The 12,402-nt window shown below is 52.9% G+C and overlaps 4 protein-coding genes across 4 annotated transcripts; 2 read left to right on the forward strand and 2 right to left on the reverse strand.

The window, feature by feature from the left end:
- Window positions 1-96: 96 nt before the first annotated feature.
- On the forward strand, window positions 97-4,028 carry UCRPA7_1325 (putative condensin complex component cnd1 protein; the record flags this gene model as incomplete). The annotated part of the gene is made up of 5 exons (XM_007913907.1): window positions 97-329; window positions 471-988; window positions 1,037-1,302; window positions 1,351-3,801; window positions 3,858-4,028. The coding sequence occupies 5 exons, from the start codon at window positions 97-99 to the stop codon at window positions 4,026-4,028; spliced, it is 3,639 nt and encodes a 1,212-aa protein (XP_007912098.1).
- A 780-nt stretch (window positions 4,029-4,808) lies between these two features.
- Window positions 4,809-6,414, forward strand: UCRPA7_1326 (putative pentachlorophenol 4- protein; the record flags this gene model as incomplete). The annotated part of the gene is made up of 2 exons (XM_007913908.1): window positions 4,809-5,199; window positions 5,255-6,414. 2 exons carry the CDS (start codon window positions 4,809-4,811, stop codon window positions 6,412-6,414), a joined length of 1,551 nt encoding a protein of 516 aa, XP_007912099.1.
- Window positions 6,415-6,930: 516 nt separating this feature from the next.
- On the reverse strand, window positions 6,931-7,800 carry UCRPA7_1327 (putative nadh:ubiquinone oxidoreductase 14kd subunit protein; the record flags this gene model as incomplete). The annotated part of the gene is made up of 3 exons (XM_007913909.1): window positions 6,931-7,135; window positions 7,201-7,307; window positions 7,750-7,800. 3 exons carry the CDS (start codon window positions 7,798-7,800, stop codon window positions 6,931-6,933), a joined length of 363 nt encoding a protein of 120 aa, XP_007912100.1.
- Window positions 7,801-8,265: 465 nt separating this feature from the next.
- Window positions 8,266-10,785, reverse strand: UCRPA7_1328 (putative fcp1-like phosphatase protein; the record flags this gene model as incomplete). Its single annotated transcript, XM_007913910.1, has 2 exons — window positions 8,266-8,967; window positions 9,031-10,785. The coding sequence occupies 2 exons, from the start codon at window positions 10,783-10,785 to the stop codon at window positions 8,266-8,268; spliced, it is 2,457 nt and encodes an 818-aa protein (XP_007912101.1).
- Window positions 10,786-12,402: the final 1,617 nt, after the last annotated feature.

Consider the following 12,402-nt stretch of genomic DNA (forward strand, 5'->3'; position numbering starts at 1 on the left):
AGCGGATGGTTGGGACGTTTTATTATTCTATTTCTTCCTGGACTGCGAAATCGAACCTTCAGAAAATCGACCGCCTTCCAGCGATCCGTCGCCGCGATGGACAATATCAACTTCGACATCAACGATGCGCTCAAGCATTATATGAGCGATCCAGCTGCTATTCCGACTCCTGAAGCAGATGGCGCGCTTTTCGACTGCGAGAACGACCCAGAGGCTCTCACCAACGGCGTTATCAACCCCGTGTTGAATCCCATCGTGGATGCGGTTGCAGAGAATCCCGATGCCATCACCAGGAGCGCGCATTTTGACTCGCTCCAATTCCTTCTAAAGTGTGCACCCATTTCCCTTGCCCCTTTGTCTTCCTCTTCTTCTAGAGACTATGTAGCACGTCCGTCTTGTACTACACAGCAATAGGACTGTCGTCTAGTCGCAAGCCGAGAACCAATTTCTGAGCTCTTTGAACAATCCAGATACACATCCTTTCTTCCGACACACGCGTTGTCGAAGGTCTTTGACTTGATCATCTCGGGTCTCTCGACCGAAGCCGACATCATCCATAACGATCTCGAGTCTGACGAGCAGGAGCTGCTCTCGCATCACAAGCAACTCCTCGAGATCTATGGCTTCCTTCTACAATGGACCATCGCCGCGGTCGAGACCAAGGCAGCAGAGAAGTCTTCCTCGGCGCCAGTCGCCCGCGGCCGCGGCAAGCCCAAGGGCAAGAAGGGTGCGGCAGACAAGGACAAGGATGCCGTCTGGGACAGCGCCACCCAACTGCAGACTGCGCTCGAGACGATGTGCAAGGTGCTACGCCTGAAGCTCGGGAAGATCTTTCTCACAACATCAGAGAGGGATACATTCATCGGTCTGTTGACGCGACCAGTCTATCTGGTCCTGGAAAGCGAGCAGCGGGTGAAGAATACCTCGATCCGCATGCACGCTTTCAAGGTGCTCTGCATTGCAGTGAAGCACCACGGTCATGGATATGGTAAGTTTACACCTTCATTGATGAGACCATGGCACTGATCCTATGTAGCTGCACAAATCTCCATTGTCCAGAACTTGACTTATTTCGAGCATTTGTCTGAGCCAATGGCCGAATTTTTACACATCCTTGCTGAACAATATGACTATCCCCAGCTCGCCGACGAGATTCTTAGAGAACTCAGTAACAAGGAGTTCAACAGCAATGACACGAAGGGACCCAAGTCAGTGTCGTCGTTCATCGTGAAACTATCTGAGTTGGCACCACGACTGGTGATCAAGCAAATGACGATGCTAGCGAAGCAATTGGACAGCGAGGTATATTGTCATATATCGATTGTGGAATGTTCAATCTAACATCAATAGTCTTACACGCTGCGTTGCGCCTTGATAGAAGTGTGTGGCAATATGCTCGCATACCTGAGCAAGCAGGAAGAGCGAGGAGAAAATTACAAGTCACAGCTCAATGCTTTCTTCGATGTATTGGAGGAGCGTTTCCTGGACATCAACCCTTACTGCAGATGCAGGGCTATCCAGGTTTACGTGAAGTTGTGCGATCTTGAGCAAAAGTTCCCCAAGAGGCGACAGAAGGCTGCCGAGTTAGCCTGCCGCAGTCTTGAAGACAAGAGCAGCAATGTGCGCAGAAACGCTATCAAGCTTCTTGGATCCTTGATCAAGACGCACCCCTTCACCGTCATGCACGGGGCACAGCTTTCAAGGAAGGACTGGCAGGAGCGGCTAGATAAGGTTGAGAGCGAGCTTCAATCTCTGAAGCCGCCTGCTGGTGCACCTGATCTGGGTGACAAGGGCAACACGACTGTCGACAATGAGCTCCTGGATGACGCTACACAAATTGAGTCACCCAAGAAACAGTCTACCGAGATGACAGAGGAGGAAAAGATCGCTGCCATCCGAAAGGCACAAGAGGAGGCAGCGACCTCAGAGGCGATCGAGAAGCTGACTTTGACCAAGCGTTACTACACCGAGGCACTTAAGTTCATTGATGTCCTCCACGAGGCTACGGGGACTGTCTGCCAGCTTCTTGGCTCCAAGAACAAAAGTGAGGTCATTGAGGCTATGGAGTACTTCGAGATTGGCGATGCATACAATATTGAGCAGAACAAGGTCGGAATCAGGCGAATGCTTCGCCTAATCTGGACCAAGGGCAACAGCGACGAAGGAAAGGGCGTACAGACTCATCTTATTGAGTGCTATAAGCGTCTCTTCTTCGAGGCTCCTGACTCCTTCAGCCCGAATGATGCCGCGAACTACATCGCCCGAAATATGATCAGTCTGACATTTGGCGCTACACCGGCTGAGCTGACATCCCTTGAGCAGCTCCTCAGTACGATGATGAAGGGTGGCATGATCCCAGATATGGTTATTGCCAAACTTTGGCAAGTCTATGGTGTTCAGAAGCGAGAGATTTCACGTACCCAGCGACGAGGTGCCATCATCGTGCTCGGCATGCTTGCTACCGCCAACCCGGAGATTGTTGTTGGAGAGATGGAGACTATGCTACGGACTGGTCTTGGTTCTCATGGGCGGGCTGACTTGCAGCTTGCGAAGTTCACTTGTGTCGCTCTGCGCCGCATTAACCCAACAGGTCGCCAGGCAAAGGAATCAGCTGTGAAATTCTCTAGGCTTCCCAACGATCACGCTGTACTTGTAAAACTGGCGGCTATCACCGATGTTCCTTCTGACAGCAAGGAATGGTACGGTGTTGCGGAGCAGGCAATCAACGCCATTTATGCTATTTCTAAGCATCCGGATGTGCTCTGCTCTGAAATCATTCGACATAAGACGAAGCAGGTGTTCTCCCGACAGGGCTCACGCCCGAGCTCTCGTGACGAGACGAAGGGTGACTTCCTGACTGAGAACGCGGATGTAGGCCAGACTACGGTTATCGGCCCTCAGTCGCAACAAGAGCAAGCTTCAAAGCCAAAGCGTGACAACGCGATTGCGCTATCTCAACTTCTCTTCATCGTGGGTCATGTTGCCATCAAGCAGATTGTTCATCTAGAGCTTTGCGAGCTGGACTTCAAGCGCAGAAAGCAAGAGAAGGAGAAGACTGCGGCCGCTGCCAAGGCTGCAGCAGCCGAGTCTCGTCGCTCAAGCAAGAATGACAAGTCTACCGCAGAGAAGGAAGAAGCCGACGAGCTTGACCTCATTGGTGGTACTTCGGAGGATGACTTCACTGAGGCCATGCAACACATTCGCGAGCGTGAGCTGCTATACGGGCCTAACAGCCTGCTAGCAGTATTCGGGCCATTGGTCAGCGAGATATGTGCCAACAATGTCGCCTACAAGGACAAGGGTTTACAGGCTGCGGCTACCCTTTGCTTGGCGAAGTTGATGTGTGTGAGCTCGGAGTACTGCGAGGCCAATCTTCCCCTGCTCATCACAATCATGGAGCGCTCCACGGATGCTACTGTCCGGTCTAACGCTGTCATTGCTCTTGGTGACATGGCAGTCTGCTTCAACCACCTCATTGATGAGAACACAGACTTCCTCTACCGTCGTCTTGCCGACCCCGAGCCGTCTGTTAAGCGAACATGTCTCATGACCTTGACATTCCTCATCTTGGCTGGTCAGGTCAAGGTCAAGGGACAGCTTGGAGAGATGGCCAAGTGCCTCGAGGACGAAGACAAGCGTATTGCCGATTTGGCGCGCATGTTCTTTACGGAGCTCAGCACCAAGGACAACGCTGTGTACAACCACTTTGTGGACATGTTCAGCTTGCTGTCTGCCGAGAAGAATCTGGAAGAGGAGAGTTTCAAGAGAATTGTGCGATTCCTGCTTGGATTCGTTGAGAAGGTATATACCCGCCTCTTCTCGCTCTTGTGTGATTCTAGTTTGCTAACGATCGCTAGGACAAACATGCCAAACAATTGGCTGAAAAACTGGCCGCTCGTCTCGCTCGCTGCGAAACAGAGAGGCAGTGGAACGATGTCGCTTTTGCGCTGGGCTTGCTCCAACACAAGAGCGAGGACATCACGAAGCTTGTTTCAGAAGGATTCAAGCTCGTTCAAATTGCCGCTTAGTGTACCAAAGTATATGCTGAAACACAGCATCGAGCCTGTACTTTAGTTCTCAGGTCGGAGTTGGGGATGGAAGATTACCCGCGGTATAATTTCATTGATTTTGATGTGATGGATTGTAATGATGTGAAGAATAAAATGATTTCGTTTTCTTATTCCTCACTTACGTTCACATATTCTGCTCCCGATATTGAAAGGTGCACAGGCAGAATACGACTACTCCCACGCGTTCTCTAAAAATGTACTATACCGGAGTTCTCTAGGTCGATGTCAGATCACATCATAATAAGGTATCACCTAACACTGTGAGTGTCCAGTAGCAAAGGCGATTGACCACTTACTGATATGCACCAGAGGGCTAGGTAACTTTGTGAAGGATTCGCACGTCCAACACCGTAAAACGTGAGCAGTTCCGAGAACCCTCTAGTGTGGATTGAATTATTAACATCTGCTAGGACATCTACGAGTTACTCATATCCGGGGTTCCTATGATGACCTCCGGCTCCTTCACTCACTCTACAATAAGCCTGTGCCTCACACTAATGTGTAGCGCTGCGGAGGATCTAGTCACATCTGTTCTCTCAAGCAAAGAGACAAGAGGGGGATCTCGATAAGTTTTAGAATCCGCCGGGCTGGCTGGAGGACATATTAAAGCTCGTGTGATTCTCGGGTTTGCAATGAAAGACATACTCATTACATCGTTCTGTGCTTTGACTCACGCACACTCCTGCCATCATTTACTAGGCAGGGTTGGATTGAGCAAGCGCCAGTTATTCAGCAATCATGGAGGAACTGTACGACGTTATTATTGTAGGCGCCGGGCCGATCGGGCTCTTTCTCGCATGTGAGCTCCGGCTGGCTGGCGCTTCCGTCCTGGTCCTGGAACGGGATGCCAAGCCGGACGCTCCGTGGAAAGTGGACACACTCGGTCGTCGAGGCTTAAACTCAGTCTCGCTAGAGGCTTTCCATCGCCGCGGTCTTCTTGACCCCCTGGTGCAACTAAGTGAAGCCTCCGTCCACCTTGAGAAGACACCCTGGCTGTCTGGCAAGCTGTCCCACGTCAATGAACAGCCTACAGCCAGCGAGAAGCCGCCACCCGGCCCTCGTATTGCGGGCCACTTCGCTGGTATACTACTGAGCCTCGACAAGTTCGACTTGAAGCAGTTCAAGTATCGTCTCGCCGGACCATCTCTTGTGCCTCGAGCCACTTCCATGGGTTGTCGAGACAGTTTTGACCGAGCGCGCCGAGAGCCTGGGCACCACGATCCTCAGGGGTCATGGTTTCAGAAGAATCGTAGCTCAGGACGACACTGGTATCACTGTCGAAGCCGGAGAGAACAGTGTGTCCTTCCGCGGCAGATGGCTCGTGGCATGCGACGGCGGACGCAGCACGGTGCGCAAGGCCGCTGGGTTCGACTTTGTTGGAACGGGGCCGAAGTTCGCCGGCTATGTCGTTGACTGCGAGTGGACAAAGCACGAGAAGTTCACGCCGGGATTCCACTACTGCGATGGCGGCGCGTACAGCGTGGCACCGAATACACTATATATTACCGACTTCGAGGATGGAGGCGCCTTCGACCGCACGCAGCAGGTCACGCAGGAGCATGTCCAGAGCATACTCGACCGCATGACGGGGAGTCCTGACGCAAAGATCACATCGTGGAGGCATGCAACTACCTTCACCGACCAAGCCATGCAGGTGACGAGCTACCGCCAAGGCCGGGTCTTCATCGCCGGCGACGCCGCGCACATCCACTCGCCTCTCGGGGCTCAGGGGCTAAATCTCGGAATCGGCGACGCTATCAACCTGGGCTGGAAGCTGGCCTCCTCCGTGCGTCAGGAAGCCAAGGGGCTCCCCGCCGATTTGGCGTTACTGGACACGTACGGGAGCGAGCGCCATCCGCTCGGCGCCTGGGTGCTTGACTGGGGACGCGCGCAGACACTGACCCTCCAGCCCGATCCGGCCGGCGCAGCGCTCCGGGGGGTCCTGCGCAATCTCATCAGGACCACTGACGGAACCACCGAGCTCATTGGCCACTACTGGGGTTTGTCGCATCGGTGCAAGCTCGGCGACGGCAAGGCTCATGCTCACCCGCTTGTCGGGATGAGTGCGCCGGACTTTGAGTTCACGGATGGCTCGAGGTTAGGCCCAAAGCTGCAATCGGGTCGGGGACTGCTGGTGGACTTTGGAGATGAAGCCGGCCTGAAAGAGTTGATTGCCGGGCATGAGTCTCGGATTGATTATATCGGCATGGCTGCAAAGAACCAATGCGGGCTCCGGGCCCTGCTGCTTCGGCCGGACGGTGTTGTTGCTTGGGTAGCCGAAGAGAAAGGGGAATCTGATATGGATGCGGCGATTGCCGCTATAAAACAGTGGTTTCGGTCTTGATGAGTTCCAGAGACGTCTTGGATATTATATTGCAAAAGTCAAAGGTAGATTGCTAAAGGGCTCAAAGGGTTTATACGCCCTATATCTTGGCAGTAGCCATTCGAAAGGAATTGTCATTAGTATCTCTGGTAAACTCTGGAGCATACCCATCACATCTGAATGGATATCGAAGCTAAATGGACTTGCCCTTGAGTTCTCTTGTCCAAATAAAAATCAGGCTTCTTACCATCTTTCAATAAATCAACAGCTCTGAGCAGGTATTATAAATGACTAAAATATAGTTATTGAAGTTATTTTTATTGAGCTTGCCCGTCGATGAGATTGGAGAAACCGGGCGTGTCTCTACTCTTATATGTACAAAGTTCCGAAGCCACGAGTATGCTTCTTCGTCGTGGATCTCGGGCTGCATTGGACACCAAGATCTGTTCATCAGGAGCATATCGAAGGCGGCCGCCTCGGTCATTCTTCATGCTTCCTCTCCCGAGTCCACCGTGCTTTCTTTTCGTCCCCTCCACTCTATTTCGTCACATCCTTGGGCGTAACCGCAAACGTCGGCCGCACGAACCGTTCGGAGTTGTACACCTTGAAGTTCTCGCCGCCCATCAACTCCTTCTCGCGCGCCTGGTCGGCCAGGTGTCGTCGCACCTGATCGCGGTCCTCCTCGGCCTGCAGAAGCGGGATCAGGTGGATGCGCGACCACATCTTCTCGCGGCCGAGCTCACTGTTGAATAATTAGTCTGTATCGTGGACCGGATGCCTCTGTGAACAGTGCGGACGGATACATACTTCTGTTCCCTAATTCCAACCGCGAGCTTGTACCATCCGTACGCCATGACGGCGCCGGCACCGATGAGAAGGGCAGCCGGGCTGAAGCCGCGGGAGGGGAGGTTGCGCTGCGAAAGAGGGAATGTTAGCATCCGTTCGCACCATCCGACCCGATCGCGCCCCGGCCCATTTCTCCTCCCCAGAAAGACCTGATCCATTGAGAGCCCGCTCGTCCATGCCAAGACTCCCTATGGTTCGGAGCTGTTTGTTGTTGCTGTTGCTGTTGTCGTCGTCGCTCCTGCTTTGCCTTGTTCACAACAAACACCCTCGTCCTCAATGACCGTTGTTGTTGTCCCCCTAGGTGACCCCAAGCGCCCAGAAAGATCTTGTACAGGATAATTCGACCCATCAAGCCAACATAAAGCTGCAAAGTATGATCCGGTTGTCGTATCGCTCGTCGCAATCGCGCCATCTCGCGGGCTGGAATCATCGGGGTTCGAATTTGTCGGCATCCAGGTCTCCCCACCCACCCATCCTCGTTCTCTCAGAAAGCAGGCAGTTTCGACTCACCTTATATTGTACGGCTTCGTAGCCGCCCACGGGCGGCATGTCCTGAGGCATGGTGGGCGATTGTGGTCTCAATTGGGCCGTGGAAGGTTTGTCAATCGTCGTCAAACGTGAGGTTGCTCAAAGCTTCAGACTCGACTGGGGTCGGCAGAGCTTAGCCTAGATTGCTTACATAAGGAGTACGGCCACCCCACCCCACTTGGGTGTACAGCCAATGTTATTCAAGGCATTACTTGACTTTCGAGCCTCTCAAACATTCAGAGCAGTATTGCAAGGGACGTTGGTAAACAAAAGTTACGTGATAGTACAGTATTTCAATTGTTCCTATTCAGACGCTATGCAAGCCCCTTGGCCAGAAACCCCAATGTTGTGCCGCCAATGGCCCTATAAACCGATCATACTGAATACATGATGAGCTTGTTTCCCCAACTCCAGTCTCGTCCTCTTTTACTGTAGGTAAGCACCGACCGTTGACAGTGTACGCAATACAGAAAACATATCTGTGGGGCAGATCGTTTCCTATCCCTTATCTGCCATATGTTCCTCGGCTTCAAGCTCCGCGAGGAGGTCAGCTTCGAGGTCATCATCGTCCAGATCATCGGCGGCCTTGCTGGTCTGGCTTGCGGGCATGTTCTTGACAAGGAGAACTTCCTCATCGTCGTTAGTGCCGTTCGGCGTCGGTAGACTATTGGTCTCATCCGCGGCATCGGGTGTCCTCACGGCTCGCAGGCTTGATCCACCGCGTTCTCGGGCGAGCCTTTGCTTCTTTGCGAGCACAGATTCATGTTCCACCGAGCCATCAGAGTCGCCGTCATCCTCTCCAAGTTTGCGCTTTGCGCCACGAGTAGTACCTGTATCTGTCTCGCCCTCGCTCTCGCTATTGGCTTCCGATTCTCCAAAATCCGATTCATCATCGTCTTCACCCAAAAACTCGGCCATCTCCTGGTCAGCCTCGCCCCAGTCAAAGTTCTGAAGTGTTTCAATGGGACTCGTTGGACCATTGTCGTCGAACGTAGGATCGTCGTCCTCGTCATCAAGATCCTCTCTGTCGAAATAACCTTTTTGAGGGCCGGTGACGAGAATCTTGAGCGTGCCGGGCCTCCTGAGGTGAGGCTCGTTGATTTCTGAGTCTGTGTCAATGTCTGATATCGTGTCGGCATCAGCAGTCTCAATAGTACCTGACACTAAGGCACCAGCGCGATCTGCAGGGTGAAGGTCAACCTGATGATTGCTTGTTAGCCTCGACTATTCAATTTACGCCTGGCTTGAATTCGGTACACTTACCAAATATGGCGTCTCGTCCAACATTCGCCATTGGCTGAGACAATCTGCCAGCCAATTCTGGTTGACAATCTTAATGCTCGGTATTTGCGCTGCTTGCCGCACCTTTTGTGTTCTGGGTCGATTACTGCTGATAACCAAGTGCGTCACACGGCGTGATATCCTAGAGTGAATCTGAGCGCCAAAGTTCACTGCTTGCAGGCCCAGTTCAGACTTGAGGACATCAACGCCAAGCGGTACGAGACCAGATAGTACAATAGTCGTTCCCTGGAGTACTTTGGCTTTGAGACGGTCAAGAACCGCGCCGACATCTGGTACTGCCAAGCTGTCCGTTCGTGAGTCGTATACTTCGTAGAAAGCATGATGAAGGTTCGTAAGATGTTGTTCGAGATATTTTAGCTCAACATCGTCGTCGAGGAGCAGGTGATGTCGCTGGTGAGATGGAGTTGTTTGCTGGCCATTTGTCGCCTCTACTTCCGGAGTTGTCTTTTCTGCCTCCTCGTCTTCCTTGTCAAGCTGCTCCTGCATATGAAGAAGCGGTCGTTCAGTGAGTTGTTTTTCCAACTCACGCTCTTGCTCTTCAGTCTGTAATTTAAGAAGATCGGTGTCATCGCCATTGCTCATGCTCGCCAGACTCTCGAGTGCCGACACCTTGGACGACGCTTCCGGCGCGGAGGCGCCGTTTTGTGCTGGTTTCGGTGCGATCGCTTTGGCCTGTGGGTCAGGAGATGGGGCCAGGAGATCTTCCCGCTTAGGCAAGAAGCTCGAGTTGATATCTCCTACTCCCTTGAAGAAGTCATAGGGTGTCACCTTGATGAGATTCGGCCGATTCCTCGGCCAAACATCCGCTCTATCATCGATGATTACCACCATGTTGGTGCTGACTGGAAATAATCGCTGTAGGCTCTTGGCTGTCATGTTGCCATTCTCGTCTCGACTGATTACCCTGTTGCCGAAAAGCTTGCTCTGAGGGTCGACAATGTTGGCGATGGATTTAGCATATGCTCTGGTGCCCATAGTGTAAACGTGAAGCTCGTACATCTTCGAGATGCGCTCAAGGAAGTTCATCAGGCCAGGTCGCATCTTGATGTAATACCAACATCCACTTGTGACACCACGTGGGGCTCGTACGCCCTCATCGCTGAGCTGAAAGCTCTTGACATCTTTCACAGCCTCGTAATTCGGGTTGTTTGGGTCGCTCTGCCATTCGCCAATGGTCGGCTCGATGCAGGCGTGAATGATCGTTTGGTCGAGATCGACGACTAAGCTCAGTTTTCGTTGTTCAAGAAGTCGGCGCTGGAGTTCGGTTTCGGCGCGCCTCGCGGCAAGCTCGCTGACGGTCAAACTAGTAGCGTCATGCGTCATGTTGATGGGGGCGCGATCTGTGTCTCGTTGCTCGGTGGCCCAATTTACCTCGGTCATGTCCTTGCCGCAAATGGCACAAAGGCCCTGGAATTGTATCTCGTGCGAGCATGCCTCCTTGACCACCAGGCAATCACGGTCCTGCTTGATGACCTCGCCGGCCTTGACGCGCCATTCCTTGATCTCACCGTCGACGGGGCTCTCCCAGTCGACGAAAGTCGTTTGCTCCTCCTGCCAGGTATCGCCCGCGATGGGATCGCCGACGTCCGCCATCCACTTGAAGCTATACTGCATGATTGGCTCCTGCTTCTTGACAGTGTCGCCGCGCGACTTGAGCAGGCGTGTGATGGTGATGGGGTACCGCAGGCGGTGACCGAGCTGGACCGATTTCGCCATGATGCCAGCCGGTCTGGAAGGTGGTGACGCGCTGCGGCGAACGTGGATGTTGAAGGGGTGGCTCATGCACGATATTCCTCTGTCAAGATGATATAAATATCAGTACTGTATGAGTTAGTATTGGTCAATGAAGTGAAGCGCAGAATTTCCGATGGCAATCTGGGAGGATGGAGTATGTAGTTCAGCTAGGGTAGCGCGATGCGACAGCTTGAGCTTGAGGTGCCGAGCGAAAGTGGGTCCTCCTTGTTCGGCGCCACAACAAGAGCAGTTCGCGATCTCGAAAGGCTGCCAAGGAAAGGATCGAGAAAGTACAGAAGGGACCTAACCCTATGCCATACCCTATGGTGATTGTTTCCGGGTGGTGATGACGAGTACGTAAGGATGTGGAGAGGCGAGAACGTAAAAGGGTTATTGACAGGAGCAGGTGGCACGACTTACGATGAAGCTTTCCCCAGCTTCCCAAGCGGAAGCTATGACCGACTGAGTGACTGACTACCAAACTAAATTTCCTCACTTAAAGCGGAGAATGGTAAAGTGGACTGTGAAGGTGAAGGTGAAGGTGTACGAAAAGATGCAGGTGCAGATGCAATTGCCCATCCCATCGCACCTACCAAAGTTGGAAGGAAGTGACGTTGTTTGTTATCGTGAGTTCACTGCGCACTCGTCGGGTGGTTCAGAAGGCAGGGAAACCGCAGCCGTGGTGTGGCGTAGTAGGGCAATGTGAAGGCAGGTGCGTGCGTTCGTGGTAGGAAGGTACGGCACGGTGTCGGCAGACGAACTGGCGGAGGCTCCAAAAATAAGGACCCGGGGTTCGGTTATTTGGGTGTCTTCAAGGCGCCGGACAGGTGGATTGGCAATTCAGCACTGTCAGCAGCAAGCTCCCGCTGGTTGGTGCTCAAATCTTCGGTTGTCTGTAACTGGGCTCTCTTCTGGAAGATCGATATGGCCACAGATAGGAAAGATGATAAGAGCCTAGGAGAAGTAGTCGGGTAAAGCAGAAAGTAGCTTTTAACAAAGGGAATAGGAAGGGGAATAAGAGACAGTCTCGACGCAGGCGGTGGTGAGGTTCTGCAGAGTGGCGTGCTACAGTTCGCTGAGCACTAAAGAAGGTGGTCGTAATGGTCTGTAGAGGCAGGACACCTGATTTTGGGGTGGTCTGGTCTGGCCACTTTCGAGTTGCAGGCCTTGGGTTTAGGTAGCAAGCATTTATTTGCCTAGGTATACCTAGGTATGAAATCTGCCATCTACCATCGGTCTGCTGGGCGATGCGGTGTGGGGTGGGCGGGCGAGAGCCGACCTTTTGTACCTGGCGGCATGTCAGTCACAGGTGGTAGGTAGCTACTAGGTAGGAGGGGCGGGGAACTGGAGGCTTTGATGCCCCTCCAACAAGCAGCAGACAGGCTCAGTTCATTGTTCTTGCTCTCTTTATTGGTACATTGGTACACTGCATTATGCCGTTTGCGGGGGGGGGGGTGAGGTGATGCGTCAGGGAGCCAGCTCTGGCTGGTGTGGCTGGTGCCGCTAATGGCTTCTGCTGTGGCTTGCCTGACTTGGACGCCATCGCTCCTGCCTTCCATTCTATTCCGCTGCTCTTACTCTGACTCTCTACCCGTCGCT

The sequence above is a fragment of the Phaeoacremonium minimum genome (genome assembly GCF_000392275.1).
Source record: "Phaeoacremonium minimum UCRPA7 unplaced genomic scaffold PA7_03_scaffold_82, whole genome shotgun sequence".
NCBI lineage: Eukaryota > Fungi > Ascomycota > Sordariomycetes > Togniniales > Togniniaceae > Phaeoacremonium > Phaeoacremonium minimum.